This window comes from Salvelinus alpinus, chromosome 36 (assembly GCF_045679555.1).
Source record: "Salvelinus alpinus chromosome 36, SLU_Salpinus.1, whole genome shotgun sequence".
Taxonomy (NCBI): Eukaryota; Metazoa; Chordata; class Actinopteri; order Salmoniformes; family Salmonidae; genus Salvelinus; species Salvelinus alpinus.
This window is the reverse complement of record NC_092121.1, coordinates 13,122,826-13,139,508: the sequence shown is the minus strand read 5'-3', so window position 1 is coordinate 13,139,508 and position 16,683 is coordinate 13,122,826. Positions and strand designations below refer to the sequence as shown.

Sequence of the window (16,683 nt, the reverse complement as noted above, 5' to 3'; positions counted from 1 at the left end):
GTTGCTTTGGTTAAGACCTCCAGAGCTGTAGACTGGCTGAGGCTAAAAGCACAAACCATCAGTGCATGTTCTCTTTTAGTGTTTGGGCAGCTGAGAGCGTAGATGTTCATTGTCAGTTGGGCAGTGTCTACATGCGTTTCCATAAGGTGTCTAAAACAGTGGGGAGTAAGAAGGGTGCACACTTACAGCTGTACAGTTCCATCCCAAACGATCCTGATGCGACCCAGCTGAGCAGTGACCAGCTTATTTATCTGTTGGCCGTATCTGTCTTTTGTTGGAAGTAGTTGATTACATTCCTTTAGGCTGATGATATTTTGTAAGGATAAGGGTTAACAGATGATGAAAGCTGCTGGAGTAAGATCTGATTTGGTGTTTCTCCCCCTTAGCAAGCAGCTGTTCTCTCATTGTCACCCCTAGATCACTATTGTCTTCAGCAGAGCTTGGTGTTTGTGTGAAAGTGCTAGGAAAATTCAAGCTATTTGTTGAAATATGTTTTTGTAAATATGTCAGCGTTAATGCTTTGTTAACAAACTCCATGAATAAGACCAGACTGACTACTGCTCAAAGCAGTGTAATGCCTAATGGTCCAGAGATTGAACTCTAAAATCACTAGCAACCTGAGATAGTTTGTTGACAGATAATATTAAAGTAAATGAAGCTTCATTAGTGTCGTTTAATCTGCTCTAAAAAAATCTGCTATAAGAAAACCAGGAACATGAGTGTAAACTAGATCTCACTCACCTAGCATTCCCTTAATTTCTCCCGTCTCTCTCTCGCTCTCTCTCTCTCTCAGATGAATATGATGGCTAATGCGGGCCCCTATGGTGGTCCGTACGGTCAGTCAGCAGGCCAGGGTCTGGGTGGTGCTGGGCTGGGCCCACAGCACCAGAACAAGGCTGGTCTGACCAACAGCCTGGCCCAGTTCAACCTGGACAAGAAGACACCGCCTATACAGGGCATGGCTGGGATGGTGAGGGCATGCTCCTTCAGTCTTCTGTCTTTTTCTGTTTGTCTTATTTTAGTGAAAAATATAGGGCTGGGACAATACAGGTTTTGTGATAATTGTTAGTATCGCAGCAAGGGAAAAAAACACAAAGTGGATTTAACTTCTTTAGGAAACCAGTCCCTAATGTTGGAAACAAACATCATTATGCTGTCATCCAGAGTCACATGTATTTATTTTCCAAGCTATAGCACACAATATTTTACTTACAGCAGGTTTTTAAAGAACTAAAGAGTTTGGTCTGCTTTGTGTTTTCATTTTTGCCATGGAAAAAACATTGCGATACTGGTATCGTCAGTCCTACTAAAATACTAGATTAAAGACCCTGGACTTAAGTGGTAATCAACTCACAACCCACTGCTCTTAGTTCGGCCCATCCCACCGTGTCAACTTTGATCTCCCTTTTTAAAGGCACCCCTTGTCTTTAATCCTCCATACAGCCCCTCTATCCCAGCCATCTTCCTTCTATATCCCCCTATCCCCTCTGGTTAACTCACTCTCTTTTTGCTCTGTGTCATCAGGCCTCACAGCAGGCCTCGGCGATAGGGCCAGTGTCGGTGGGTGGAGCGGCGGTTGGAGCCGGGGCCCAGGCTGGCCTTGGTACTGTGGCAACAGGTCCGGGGGCAGCGCCCCCCACGGCCGACCCGGAGAAGCGCAAGCTGATTCAGCAGCAGCTGGTGCTCCTGCTCCACGCCCACAAGTGCCAGCGGCGGGAGCAGGCCAACGGGGAGGTGCGCCAGTGCAGCCTGCCCCACTGCCGCACCATGAAGAACGTCCTCAACCACATGACCCACTGCCAGGCTGGCAAGTCCTGCCAGGGTGAGTTGATGGTCCTTGTCAATACTACTATTTTTGATTTGTTAATATTCTGAAGTGGTTCCACTCTCTCCTAGAGGAAGTAGAGGAAGCCACTTTAGACTATTGAGATGCATCCTTCCTTTTGGTTTGAGCGATATTGAATTCATGTTTCTGTAGGTTGCTTTTCAACAATCAGGCCTGCTCTGGGGTTTCCCTTGTTAGATTTCCCGCCTTACTGCTGACATTAGGTCTCTACTGGGACACTGTCATTGTGTTGCGCTGTCAGTTGTCTCAAGTTCTCTCCTTCTTTCTCTCTCTTCCCCTCAGTGGCACACTGTGCCTCGTCGCGACAGATCATCTCTCACTGGAAGAACTGCACTCGGCATGACTGTCCTGTCTGCCTGCCGCTCAAGAACGCTGGAGACAAAAGGAACCAGCAATGTGAGTGTGGTTTGTATTGAGCTATGTGTCCGTCCTCTGCATTGTGATGTACTACGTGTGTTTGAACCAAGATGGCTACTTGTTCAACATCGGTTCCCGTCATCGTTCATGCCAATTTGATTATCTCTCCCTTACTTCTTTTCCCTCTCCTCTCCCTCCATCTCCACAGCTCTACTAAGCAGTGCTGTGGTTAGCCTGGGCAACTCATTAGGGGCAGTGCCAGGGGGTCAGCCCAGCACCCCTAACCTCACCCCGCCCAGCCAGATCGACCCCAGCTCCATTGAGAGGGCCTACGCTGCCCTGGGCCTCACCTACCAGGGCAACCAGATGCCCCAGCAACCGCCTCAGTCCAACCTGCCCAACCAGCCTGGCATGAGGTCGCTAAACGCCATGGGTGAGTGGGCATGGACTCGTCAAAACAGTGTTGGTGAAGAGGAGGAAGAATCTAGAAAAATGACCAGGGGCAGTGTAGCAGACTTCTTAGTTTAGTCATTGATTGAGCAGTAGAACATTTTTAAAGTGAATGGTTTTGAATCTGAGGAAAGGAACTGCTTTGAACCTGTCCTCTCTTTATCTGCCCCTGTAGGAGGGAACCCCATGGGGATGAATGGAGGGGTGGGGGTGCAGTCCCCCAATCAGTCCAACTTGCTACCAGACGCCATGCTCCACAACAATATGAATGTGCAAAGGTACAACAACACACTCGTACCCTCCCCCTGAAATCAAATTTTATTTGTCACTTGCGCCGAATACAGCAGTTTTAGACCTTAACGTGAAATACTTACTTACAAGCCCTTAATTAACCAACAATGCAGTTCAAGAAATGGCGTTAAGTAAATATTTACTAAATTAACTTAAGTTAAAAAAATAAATAACCTAGTCAATCAAAAAGTAACACAAGAAATGTACATAACAATAATGGGGCTATATACTGGGGGTACCGGTACTGAGTCAATGTGCGGGGGTACAGGTTCATCGAGGTAAGAACTCACTATCCTTGGAATTCAATACGGATTTTTATGGTCAGCTCTAAAGACGCAAAACATTATTCTACACAGCAACACTCACAAGTTCACAAAGTTACTTAATTGACTACCTTTAGCAAAATTATAGCTTCCAGCTTGTCGTTTCTGTCCCTCTCTCGTCATCTCCCAGTTTGATGAACGACGGCAGCGGGGTGGGCAGCCTGGGCGCCATGCCCATGGCGACCCCTCCCTCAGCCGCGGGCATGAGGAAGAACTGGCACGAGGACATCACCCAGGACCTGCGCAACCACCTCGTCCACAAGCTGTGAGTCTGCCCTGACTGCACCAGAGTCACAGAGGGGGACACGTAGGCCATTGCAGTTTTAATGTGTTCTTCTGTGTTGCTATTAGACAAGTACTCTGTATATGTGACTCTGGACTGCACCCACACCACACAGTTATGGTTCATTGCAGGTGTCTTTTGGCTTATCTCTCTGTATCTCTTTATCCGTCTGCTGGGTGAGCAGTGTGCAGGCCATCTTCCCCACCCCGGACCCGGCTGCGCTGAAGGACCGGCGGATGGAGAACCTGGTGGCTTACGCTCGTAAAGTAGAGGGGGACATGTACGAGTCAGCCAACAGCAGGGTGAGAACTGACTCCTCAATGTTGTGGGTGAAGACTGGTATTAGAGTAGTATACCATAAAGTTTAAATCACTGTATTCAATAACTGACCACAACAAGTAATGGCAGACTAGAGGGTGTGTATACATTTATTGAATTTCCTATATCACTACCAGGCGGAGTACTACCACCTCCTGGCTGAGAAGATCTATAAAATCCAGAAAGAACTCGAGGAGAAGCGGCGGACGCGGTTACAGAAGCAGGGCATGATGCCCACGCAACCCGGCATGCCCCCCTCAGGCCTGCCACAGGGACCCCTTGGCATGGGCCAGTCGCCTCTGGCCCCCGGACAGCCATCCAGTGAGTAGACACTTTAAACACACACATTTGACAACATCATAGCTACTCTCTTTCAACATAGGTGTGATTAGCACTGCTTGATCCCAATTGCGTGGCTCTATTTACTTCAATAGCTAGATTTCTATCCAATGGGCTACAGATTTACAAAAATCTGCATTAAAAACTAAATTAGCATTCTCCCAGCAGAGGTGTGTCCATCAAACTTATTTTATTCCTCTTGTGTTTTTTTAAAGTTTTTTTTTAGTTGTATTCTTTTTTTAAAACTCTATCATTGGGAAGGGCTTGTAAGCAGTCATTTCACTGTAAGGTCTACACCCGTTGTATTCGGCGCATGTGACAAATAAAAATGTATGCGTGTGTAATGACAGAGTGCATATAAAAATGACTTTTGCGGTTAATTCTAATAACAGAAGTTCAATGTGTTTGTCACATTTTCAACTCTACTGATGGTTTTGTCACACAAACTGTTAATTAGACAATTGTGCTGGTAAAGTGGACAGGGTTGGTTATATGAATAAGAACAAGATCCTTTTATTTGATAATTGGCAGCCAAGCACTAATCATCATGTCACCAACATTCAAATAATGGCCTACCATCAATTTTTTTGGGGAAATTTGCATGATCACTGTGCACTTAACCACCATGTGAAGTTCATCATAGCTTGTTTAATCTGCCTATAAACTCGTCATGCTTTTCCACGTCGTGGTGGTAGGCCTACAATGTAACATATCATTGCGTGACTCCAAGTTTACTTCGATATGGTGGTTATTATTAGAGGTCGACCGATTAATCGGCATGGCAATGTAATTAGGGGCGATTTCAAGTTTTCATAACAATCGGTAATCTGCATTTTTGGATGCCGATTACATTGCATTCCACGAGGAACCTGCGTTGCAGGCTGACCACTTGTTACGCAAGTGCAGCAAGGAGCCATGGTAAGTTGCTAGCGAGCGTTAAACTTATCTTATAAAAAACAATCAATCTTCACATAATCACCAGTTAACTACACATAGTTGATGATATTACTTGGTTAACTAGCTTGTCCTGCGTTGCATATAATCAATGCGGTGCCTGACTATCACAGCCTAGAATCACAGTCTACTTCGCCAAACGGGTGATGATTTAACAAAAGCGCATTCACAAAAAAAGCACAATCGTTGCACGAATGTACCTAACCATAAACCTCTTTTGCCTTTCTTAAAATCAATACACAGAAGTATATTTTTTTAAACCGGCATATTTAGTTAAAAGAAATTCATGTTAGCAGGCAATATTAACTAGGGAAATTGTGTCACTTCTCTTGCGTTCATTGCACGCAGAGTCAGGGTATATGCAACAGTTTGGGCCGCCTGGCTCGTTGTGAACTAATTTGCCAGAATTTTACATAATTATGACATAACATTGAAGGTTGTGCAATGTAACAGCAATATTTAGACTTAGGGTTGCCACCCGTTTGATAAAATACGGAATGGTTCCGTATTTCACTGAAAGAAACGTTTTGTTTTCGAAATGATAGTTTCCGGGTTTTCACCATATTAATGACCAACGGCTCGTATTTCTGTGTGTATTATAATTAAGTCTATGATTTGATAGAGCAGTCTGTCTGAGCGGTGGTAGGCAGCAGCAGGCTCGTAAGCATTCATTCAAACTTTACTGCGTTTGCCAGCAGCTCTTAGCAATACTTGATCACAGCGCTGTTTATGACTTCAAGCCTATCAAATCCTGAGATTAGGCTGGCAATACTAAAGTGCCTATAAGAACATCCAATAGTCAAGGGTATATGAAATACAAATGGTATAGAGAAAAATGGTTGACGCGTCATACTTCCTATAATAACTGCAACCTAATATTTCTTTACTGGGAATATTGAGCCACCAGCTTTCATATGTTCTGAGCAAGGAACTTAAACGTTAGCTTTTTTACATGGCACATATTGCACTTTTACTTTCTTCTCCAACACCTGTGTTTTTGCATTATTTAAACTAAGTTGAGCATGTTTCATTATTTATTTGAGACAAAATATATTTTATTTATGTATTATATTAAGTTAAAATAAAAGTGTGCATTGTTCATTCAGTATTGTTGTAATTGTCATTATTTTATTTATATATATCGTCATCGGCTTTTTTTGGTCCTCCAATCTGTATCGGCGTTGAAAAATCATAATCGGTCGACCTCTAGTTATTATATTGATATTTCTGCCGCAATTGTCGCATAATCAGTTATCCACCCTTGTATAGTATATTTTGTTTTTGGACATGACATTTTACCAACACATTTTCTGTTTCCATTAGGCCGTCAGGTAATTCATCTGCATGAAATGATTGGATGGAAACCTGGTTACTGTAGCCATAGATGCAAAGCTAATGAATGTGTTTCTCTTCACTCTCAGATGGTTCTCATGCTGACCCCTCCATGATTCGACCCACCGGACCCAATCAGATGGTGAACAGGATGCAGAACCCTGCAGGTAAGTTGTTCCTACAGTTATGCATGCTCAGCTCAGTTTGCTGCTTGGCACAACCCGAACCAGTCTGAAGGGTGGACATATAATGGTGGCTAATGTGTGTAACTGGTTTGCTCTCTCGTCTAAGGGATGAATCAGTTTGGACAAATGGGTATGCAGTCATTAGGTCAGAGGTCAACACCTCCCCTCCCACTTGGTGGACCTCTAAATCAGGTTAGTCGCCCTCTCTCATTCCCAATGTCCAAATTAAGTTGGAAAGAACTGCCTTCAATATTGATAGACATTGATTATATTTCAACATTCCAATCACAGTGACTATAGAAAATAACCATGGTCTCATTAGAACAAAATTGAATAATTTATCTTTTTCGGTCTCACTCAGATGGGTATGGGGCCAACGCGGATGGGGCAGCCCAATGTGGCCCAGCTCCAGAACCAATACCTCCCTCCTAGTCAGTTCCCTGGGTCCAGTCCTGGCCTCGGGGCTGGCCCAGTCGGCATGAACCATCCAGGGCCACAAGGAGGCGTGACACAGGTAAATAGATACTGGAACCAATGCTATAAGTAAAGGGTAACAGTAAAGTAGTTGTTATATTTGATGTTGGGTATAGACTCTAACCGTCTCCTCCATGGTGTTTTCCAGCAGGCCCAGATGCCCACGCCGCCCTCGCTCCCGGTCAGCAGCCCTGCAGCCCAGCCAGGCTCAGTGGCAGGATCAGGGCACTCCCAGGGCTCTATGGGGCCAGGCAGTGTAGGTGGAGGCCCTGCTTCCAACCTGCAACTGCCTAACTCCAACTCCTCTCAGCCCAACTCACACCCGCACTGCCCCCCCATCCGACAGAACTCCCCCTCCCCGGCACGCAGCCTCACGCCAACCCCTCATCAGACGCCACCTGGTCTGCCAGGCTCTCAAACCCCCCAGCCTCACACGCCCAACCCGCCCCAGGTTGCAGCTCCACTCCCGCAGCAGCAGCTAGCGTCGTCACAGCCAATGGGGCAAGGAATGAACTCGGAGAAGCCCAGTCAGCTCCAGCAGCAGACAAACGGTGGTGGAGCTTCTGGAGGCCTCCAGACGGGGCAGGCTCAGTCTGTGCCTACCCAGAATGCCCATGTGCCAACCCAGCTTCCGCAAACTCCAGTGAGTAGTTTTCCCTGTAGTCTCACTAACTCAACTCCTCATGGTTATCAGAAGTGCTGTTCTTTGGATTTCTAAGCTGATCCCTGATCTCTGGCTATACCTCCATACGTCATGTCTCTGAGATTTCCCTCGTTGCCTGGACAGACACCTTAGTCATTCTCTTGCCCTCCGTTCCTTGTTGGTCTACGTCTTTGGCTGTTCACTCTTTTCACTATCTTTTTTTGGCTGGTTCTGTTATTCATTTCCTTTCCTTTAACTTTTCTCTCTCTGTCCTCCCAGCTGTCTCAGAAGTCTTCTCTGACGGCAGACGGCCAGGCTTCCACTCCGGCCTCGGTGAGCAGCGTGGACCCTAGCTCCCAGCTGACCTCGTCGGAAGCCCCCGCCCCAGCGGAGCCAAAGTTGGAGGTGAAACAGCAGGACGATGAGGATGCCGAGGACCAGGGAGAGGGGAAGGCCTCTGGGAAGATGGGCAAGGGACAGGCAGACATCAAGTCAGAGGAGAAACCTGAGGTGATGCTTCTAGTTTTTCTAAGGCAGGGGTCCAAAGCAAAAGACACAGTGCTAGCTAGCCAGTGTGGGGAAGATTATTTTACACACAGCTAACAGATTTTATTACATTCAGGATGATGTCTGGAAATGTGTATAGGATATTGAACATGATGTCCCCTCTCAGATTAAGAAGGAGAAGCCTTCAGGCGACGGATGCAAGGGCGAGCCTATGGACACATCGTCATCGGCAGCAACGCTGAAGATGGAGGACAGAGACAGGAAGCCAGAGGTGAAGACTGAGCCCAAAGACGAAGAGGAGAGTTCGGGGGCATCAGGCACGCACAGCTCCCCCGCCAGCGCTCAGAACAAGAGGAAAAGTAAGACCCCCACCCCTTACTCTTTCCTCTTCTTCATAGGAGTAATGTACCTGTCATTATCTTCATATGCAAGCATTCCTCAACATTTGTTTCAGACCTAAGTCAGACATGGTGTATAGATCTAGGCTATGAATCTTTGAAGCTAAGTGTATATTCACCTGTAAACAGCCTAATCAAAAACTATTTTTCCCATCTTTCTTGCTCCTCCTTTTCCAATACTTGCACTGCCTCTATCCCCACTTCCTCTCCTCTGTCGCTCCCTCTCTCCTCCTCTTTCCACTACCCCAGTCTTTAAGCCTGAGGAGCTGCGTCAGGCTCTGATGCCCACCCTGGAGGCCTTGTACCGCCAAGACCCTGAGTCTCTGCCCTTCCGCCAACCGGTGGACCCCCAGTTACTGGGAATACCCGTACGTATTCGAACTAGTAACAAAACTAACCTGGTAAGGGACTGCGCTGGCTTCCATTTTGCTTCCCTCTAAAAACGTTCTTACCGTTCTTTTTAGTTCATTTTTCTCTCATTCCTTTTTCATTTTCCTTTTTCTTTCATCCCTCTCTTCATCCTTACCACTGCCACATGTGTGCAAGAGTGGGGTGAGGGAGTGACTGTTGGCAAGGGGAGTTGTAGCGATACTGTGTGTGTGTTAGTGAGAGAAAGCTGTCTCAATCCTGAATTTGAGTGTTATGTCTTTGCTCAGGTAGAGTATACTATACATCAAACATTGGTCAGTTGGTTTTTACTGTAGGTTCTTGGGTAGGTGCGTGTGTGTATCTGTCAGTGTGTGTGTCAGCTCATGCTTGCTTCTCTCTACTTCTCTTACACCACACAAATGTACATTTTTGAAAAACTTGTTTTGCTTGTAGTCAACAGAAATCAATAAGTCTGTCAGTAACATTTTAAGAGATGCAAATTTAAACCTTTCTGTCTGTTGGAATTTAACAAAAATATTTTGGGATTTGTTTCTACCGGTCAGTTTTGATTAAGATCAACACTTGAGGTGGTTTGGCCCTGGCCATGAATGTTAGACCCCTGGGCCTTGTTAATGGCGGCTTGTGTTTCTGCCTTTCATCAGACTTCAAAAGGCCTAAAAAAATAAGCTGCCGTTTTATCAGTGGCACCACCGTTCTGCATTTAAAGTAACATGCCCTAAAGGGGAAATTTACTAGCCAAAAATGTTCATAGCCCATTACTTTCTTTTATTCTTTAAACTGCTTTCTTTTAATTGCATTTTTTTAATGCTTTTACAATTATAATTTGGATATGATTTAGCATGACATTTTTTTCTCCCACATATGCCTATTCATAGTAGAAGCTTTCTAGACAGTTCCTCGCCAGTAATCAGTATTGTTGAAGTTGATTGTGAGTTATGTGAAGAGTTGTGCCAATGCCTGTATGCAGCAGTAGTGTGTCTCAGATAATGCTAATAGCTAGCAAATCAATTATCTCAGACCTCCTATTGAACACCCGTGAAGAGATACCCAGGCAATGATGTCTGGCGCTAATTACAATAATTGTTTGTATGCCATTGAGGCTGCATGTACACAGGCAGGCCAATTCTGATCTTTTTGCCCAATTATTGGCAGAGGAGCTGATCGGTCAAAAGACCAATTAGTAGAAAAATATCCGCAATATAGGCTGACTGTAAATGCAGCGTGAGGGGGACTTGATATCGTATGGTTCTTCCATAGTTTTAACTCTCCTCAAGCAGTGCTAGGGCACACTTACTCCATTGGCACACTTCTCCTCAGTAACCCTCAATAGCCCCAGTGATGCACCTGACCCCAGAACACCACCTGGGTATTCAACATGGACACACAACCAGGCTCAGGAACTGCTCAAATACTTTTAACATGCTCAAATAACGAGCAAAACCACACTTTTATGAGTGCAAGGATTTATCCTTCCACAATGTGATTATCACACCTCAATTACCAATACACTCATAGAAACAGCACTCATAGTTGTTGTAATTGAGCTCAGATGAATGGAATGCAGCATACTATGTGCCATGTGTTCATGCATCACAGGCTGTTGTGTCCTTTGTTTGTCAAAGTGAAGGGTCTCATTTCCTGTTTGTGTTTCCCTGGAGACGGAGAGAGATCCTTGGCTTTGCACCTTTGTCTCAGTGCTCTTGGCTTTGACTGTGCCGTGTTGCCAACCTCCATGCTGCCAGTTTACCAGCGTGTGTTGTTACTGCCTGACTGTTACTGCTCTGTTCACCTCAGCTTTGTACCCTGACTCATGCCCTGAAAATGCTCTCCTTCAGGAGAGTCTGTAGAGGAGAAAGCGGTTGCACTGGAACTGTCTGACTGTTTGAAAAACAAACACAAATTTACAGTGCACATTGGGTGCTTTTCCTGTCATTTCTGATAACTGTTGGATGTAAAAGTTGGTCTGCCTTCAGAGTACTAATCTAGCCTTGATTTGAGGAGAAGTTTGAATTTGGGCAGAATGAGAGGGGATAAGCCTGGCCACCCCAGTGTCCTTCCTTGGCCTGTTCCCCCATTAATGTAGAAATGGTGCAAAGTTTGAGTGGTGAAGGGGAGAAGCTGTCATGTCTCTCTGTCTGCACGTGAACCTCTCTGCAGCCGTCAACATTGTCCCCTGCACCCTCTTCTCTCCCCTGCTCTGGTTCCACCTGGATGTCCACCACAACTTCTGCTACTTCAACAACTACGATGATGATGACCATGGTCTTCTCTACCTTCCCCCCCTCCTGCATCGATGACCACACCAATCCCTTTTCTCCCCACCTTTCTTTCTGGGCTGAACCGTACCCTCGCTGACACCTGGACTTGGTCCCCTCCAGGACTACTTTGACATTGTAAAGAACCCCATAGACCTGTCGACGATAAAGCGTAAGCTGGACACGGGACAGTACCAGGAACCCTGGCAATACGTGGATGACATCTGGCTCATGTTTAACAACGCCTGGCTGTACAACCGCAAGACATCCCGCGTCTACAAGTACTGCTCCAAGCTGGCCGAGGTGTTCGAAGCCGAAATCGACCCGGTCATGCAGGGCCTGGGCTACTGCTGCGGGAGGAAGGTGAGTGGAAGTGTGTGTGTAAATGGATGTGTGTAACATCAGTCATTGAAGACAGCACAGCTTTCACCTTCTCTCCTTATCACTGCCTGTTAAACATACTATCGTACAAAATAATTGGGTTCCTGTATAAGTATTTTTCAGTACATAGACTATGTCCTCTCTTATGTTTGCAGCTTGAGTTTTCCCCTCAAACTCTATGCTGCTATGGGAAACAGTTATGCACCATCCCGCGCGACTCTGCTTATTTTAGCTACCAGAACAGGTAAGGGGCGTACAGAAGCACAAACATACTCAGACACTGAAAGGAGCAGGGTCATTCATACCCGCAAGGGTTCTCTCTGTCACACACACACAAGTCATGTTTTCTGCATATTTTATATAAATCTACATTTCACAAATCTACTTGAGTGATTCTTATTGTGATGTTATTGTGCATGCTGATATTCTCTGCAATATAGCATTGTTCAATCACAGATGAGTTAAGTTTTAATTTGGCTTTAAATGGTTACACCCTGACACCATTTTCATCTTCATCCTTCACCAATTTAATTTTCACTTTTGACATTTACAAAGTGGGTTCCCTGTCTTGAGATTATTTTGAAATCTACACTTTTCCACTAGTCTACTTAGAATGCATAGAGAAATGTATTGATCAATTACAGGTAAGTAATTGAATCAAACTGATAATTGGCAAATGGATAGATAATTCCTTTTGGACACAGTACTTCAAATAAGACTCAGGGCGATATTGCTGCAGTGAACACTTTGATCTGCAGAACATTTCATTGAACAAAGCTGTGGAGCTGATTGGCTTGATTCATTTCACCGTGAAGACAGAATCACTATAGTGTAGTTACGTTAGGGCAACATAGTATTAACAACCTCACTACATGTATGATAATTCCTCTCCAACACAAGAAAGGGACCCTCTTTATAAATGGAGCAAAAGGATGATGGGTCGCTGTTGCACTACCACTTGCTTTTCCTCATCCACACTGTTTTTTGAGCCCCCCCCCTTTGTTACTGTGTTAACTTAAAGGGATACTTTGGGATTTTGGCAGATGAACTTGTGGATACCATTTTATGTTTGTCCAGTATGAAGGAGGTTAGAGTTTCATGAGGTAATGCTAACTAGCATTAGCACAATTACCCATAGTCTTCCAGTCATTGCTCTAACGCTAGTTAGCAATTGCGCTAGTTATCTTCCTTAAAACCGCACTGAGTCATAAAAATGTTATCCACGAGTTCATCGGACTCTGGGGAAGTAGAAGGGCCTCGCTCCCAAAATCTCGGAGTATCCCTTTAAAGATGTTTTTGTCCACTCACTGACTGTGACACTAATCTGTGCTTTGCATTGGATCTCTGTCCTCGTTGATGTTATGTTCTCCACGTCCCTCACTCTTCCCATCCTATTCATCGTCCTCGTCTGACCTGTAACAATTTATTTCACGCTTTTTTAATATTCATTTTGCCCTCCCCTTCCCCCATCTCTTCCCTTCTCTCCCTCCTTTTTAACGCTTGTGATGTCTGCATTGGCCTGCTTTGGTGTGACCAATCATCCACTCCAAAATTTAACTGCAAAATCAAAACACCTGCCCACACAAAAACCCTGCATCATGATTGGCTGCTACCTGGCGACGACCTTGCCCTCTGCTCTTCTCCTGGCCTGCCCTGCCCTGATTGGTGACTGCTTCCTCGTGCCTTCTCTGTGATTGGCTGTGCGGTTGGCGAACGGTGTAGTTCACCACAATTTGGGCTTCTTGCTGACAGGTACCACTTCTGTGAGAAGTGTTTCAACGAAATCCAGGGCGAGTGCGTGTCCCTGGGGGATGATCCTTCTCAGCCTCAGACGTGAGTACCAGCCTTCTAACCCCCCCCCCCCACGTTAATACTGACATGGTTCTTCTATTGCTCATTTTGATGACATGTAAATATTGTTTGGTTCCTTTGATTTATAAATACTCTCTATCAATGTGATTGAGAAATGTTTAATCTCTTCAATGGAAATTCTCTTTATCCCCATCACTGAATACCTTCTCAGTCTCTCCCTTAGTGAAATAGTCAACTTTAATTTTTTTAAATGTATTTCTCTCTCCTCTACCTCTTAAGGCAGCAGTTCACCTCAACTGCCGTCTCCATCCTTTTACTTGATTTCTGCCTCTTCAGCTAAAACCCCAACATACTGAGGGCTCCTAATGTTCTGGAAGTGTTAGATGATGTTTTCAAAATGGCTGAATCCCAGCCTGTATAAAGCCAGAGCCTGCTCTTATTGCTTGTGACTTCTTTATGGCTGTAATATAGTACATTGCATTTCTGGCCCAGTGAATAGTTTGAGTCTGTTCTTACCTCCCACACTCCTGGGCCTCTCTCCTTCCTCTTCACAGGTCCATCAGCAAAGATCAGTTTCAGAGGAAGAAGAATGACACGCTCGACCCAGAATGGTACCTACTCTTTTTTCCTTTTACATTTGATCTGTACTTGGTGTCAAACCATATGTTTTCTATGTGGTACATGTGCATAAACTTTAGATACTGTGAAATATTTGTTAACTGTAATATTTAATCTTTACTGTGTTTTAGTCAATTTAGCCTGTTTAGGTTATCGTCATGGCCTTTGTGTTTTGAAATGTTCTGCTAGTTGAGAAAATAATGACTATTTCCGTGTGACACATGGTATCAATAACCCGTGACTCTCTCTGTCCACATCTCTCTTTTCTGTAGGCTTGTGGAATGTACCGACTGTGGGCGTAAAATGCACCAAATTTGTGTCCTGCATAATGACACCATATGGCCGGCAGGGTGAGCCAACTTGCGTACACATTCTGTACATCTTACATTAATGCGACTGTTAGAACTGTGAAACCGCCCACTTTATTCCAAGGTGCAGTTCCAGGTTCAATCTTACTGTGGTTGTGTTGCCCGTTTGCCATCATGACCCTCAGCAATACCTTACATCATTCATTGCTGCCAACTTATACAGTAGGGCAAAGAAGCGGAGCTGAAGGCCACTGAGAAATGGTAAATAACAAATGCATGCATTTGAAGTAATGAAGTAAAGCGTGTTCCTTTTCCTCTCCACAGCTTTGTATGTGACAGCTGCCTTAAGAAGGCCAATAAGACGCGGAAAGAGAACAAATACGCGGCCAGAAGTAAGTGGAGTAAGTGACAAACGGGGGGCGCTCATCTACCGTCATCTTCATCGGGGTGTCAGTCTATCTGTGTCTCCCCTCCCTTCTCCAGTCGCTCAGCCGTTTCTTTTCGGTGTTCTCTTTATCCCTCTTCTCCTTTGGTGCTGTTACTGACACATGCTAATTTCCTAAACGCACATCCCACAAGTATAACACCATACTTTCATGTGAAGAGCAAACACATAATTGACCTTTTCCCCCCTTCAAATCTTTGTTTAAATTTATGATTTGGTGCACGGTGTTTTCCAAATAATCTTCTTCTTTCCTCTGAGGCAGTCTGGTTTAATTTCCTATGCCCTGATACACTACTCGAGAGGACGAGTGTTCCAGTTAACACACATTCTACCTTTTTCCATTCCACTTTTTCCCATGACCCAACCCTTTTGTATCTCCCCCTCCCTCCCCAATGAAAATGTTATATGTAACCAACCCTATTTTTTTATTTCAGAAGCCAGTCCTCAGACAATAGTTGCCGCTGTCAGTCTGCTGCAGCTTTGTGGTTCGATTTCACTCTTATCCCAGGCCTGTACACACTGAAGGCCATGGCAAAAACATGGTCATTTAGGGGTTCTCGGTTTATAGTTTGCTGTTTTTAAGGTTTATGGGTCACCGAGGCAATCATGGACTTTTCTTTTTTTTATCTTGTTGGAGCCTTATTTATGTCATCCTCTCTCAAATCTTTTTTTCCTCAGTGGGTGTCCACTGTCCAGAAATCTACTTGAAATCATATTTTGGGTACATTTTTTTCAGTTTGCAATGGCATCGATACTCACGCTTTTCCCCCAACTTTTTGACAGTTGTCCAGTTTTTGCATGGCTACAATCCTTCCACAGGTGGGAATTCTTACCTCCCCCATCCCATTCTCCACACCCTCAAAGGCAAAGTTTTTAGGGAGCCACAGGTAGGCGAGCGGGCCTGCAAATTAAAAGGACAAACTGGCCTAGTCTCATACAAGGATCTCAATGAAATATGTCTTGAATGGAAGAGGGGGAAATGTCTTTATATGGTGTCAGATCCAGTTTACACCCTGTCATCTCTTGTGATTTTATTGAGTGCTCAGAGCAGAGGATTAGTCCAAGTCTCAGATATGCTGTTAGTTGCCAAATTGACAATGCGATCATGGCATTTTAGACATTGATTGACGAAGTGCCTCAGACTGACTTCAGAGTACTCTAGAAGCAGTCAGTGGTTGAGTTTATGCTACTTACTTGCCCTTTTTATAAAAACATATTTTTTTAAACTGTCAGATTAGAGCCCAGTGGTTATTCCATCTTTAATATCACCAGTGAAGTCCTCTGCTCTGAGCTACTTAACAGATATAACCCCCATACCCCCCCCCCCCCCAGACTGGGTTGGCTTAACTGAAACCATGTGACCTTTCCTCTAATTGCTATCACCCATTTCCTCTCTTCCTTCTGTCCTCCATCGTTCCTTCTCCCTCTCCCATTCTATTCTTTCCATACTTAATTTTCACAGGGCTCCCCCAAACTAAGTTGGGCAGCTTCCTAGAGGGGCGAGTGAATGACTACCTCAGGCGGCAGAACCATCCAGAGTCTGGTGATGTCACTATCCGTGTGGTCCATGTCTCCGACAAGGTGGTGGAGGTCAAGCCAGGCATGAAGTCCAGGTGAGAGTTTTGAGGGCACAGTGGGGTAGTGATTCTTTAATATGGAGTCAAATATAGACTACCAAGGAAGATGTCAAATTGATCCTAGTGTCAATGGACTCCAGGTTCATGTGGGCTTTCAATTAGTACCATTTGTAGACTAGAGTTGAGACTTATCCTAA

At 44.9% G+C, this 16,683-nt stretch overlaps 1 protein-coding gene across 15 annotated transcripts in view; it reads left to right on the top strand.

Annotated features, from left to right (window-relative positions):
- Nucleotides 1–16,683, top strand: part of LOC139565344 (histone acetyltransferase p300-like) — a 29,419-nt gene that overhangs the window by 6,879 nt on the left and 5,857 nt on the right. For 2 of the 15 annotated variants that reach the window (XM_071385589.1, XM_071385587.1), the window contains exons 3-24: nucleotides 794–970; nucleotides 1,525–1,822; nucleotides 2,129–2,242; nucleotides 2,412–2,636; nucleotides 2,829–2,931; nucleotides 3,398–3,532; nucleotides 3,735–3,852; nucleotides 4,006–4,189; nucleotides 6,583–6,660; nucleotides 6,785–6,870; nucleotides 7,040–7,192; nucleotides 7,301–7,795; nucleotides 8,075–8,305; nucleotides 8,469–8,661; nucleotides 8,950–9,068; nucleotides 11,469–11,708; nucleotides 11,882–11,970; nucleotides 13,449–13,559; nucleotides 14,093–14,149; nucleotides 14,429–14,506; nucleotides 14,789–14,856; nucleotides 16,372–16,522. In XM_071385589.1, the coding sequence (XP_071241690.1) occupies nucleotides 794–970; nucleotides 1,525–1,822; nucleotides 2,129–2,242; nucleotides 2,412–2,636; nucleotides 2,829–2,931; nucleotides 3,398–3,532; nucleotides 3,735–3,852; nucleotides 4,006–4,189; nucleotides 6,583–6,660; nucleotides 6,785–6,870; nucleotides 7,040–7,192; nucleotides 7,301–7,795; nucleotides 8,075–8,305; nucleotides 8,469–8,661; nucleotides 8,950–9,068; nucleotides 11,469–11,708; nucleotides 11,882–11,970; nucleotides 13,449–13,559; nucleotides 14,093–14,149; nucleotides 14,429–14,506; nucleotides 14,789–14,856; nucleotides 16,372–16,522 (3,503 nt within the window). Of the gene's footprint in view, nucleotides 1–793; nucleotides 971–1,524; nucleotides 1,823–2,128; nucleotides 2,243–2,411; nucleotides 2,637–2,828; nucleotides 2,932–3,397; nucleotides 3,533–3,734; nucleotides 3,853–4,005; nucleotides 4,190–6,582; nucleotides 6,661–6,784; nucleotides 6,871–7,039; nucleotides 7,193–7,300; nucleotides 7,796–8,074; nucleotides 8,306–8,468; nucleotides 8,662–8,949; nucleotides 9,102–11,468; nucleotides 11,709–11,881; nucleotides 11,971–13,448; nucleotides 13,560–14,092; nucleotides 14,150–14,428; nucleotides 14,507–14,788; nucleotides 14,866–16,371; nucleotides 16,523–16,683 lie in introns of all 15 variants that reach the window. The other 13 variants (XM_071385582.1, XM_071385581.1, XM_071385580.1 and 10 more) reach the window with 11 other exon arrangements.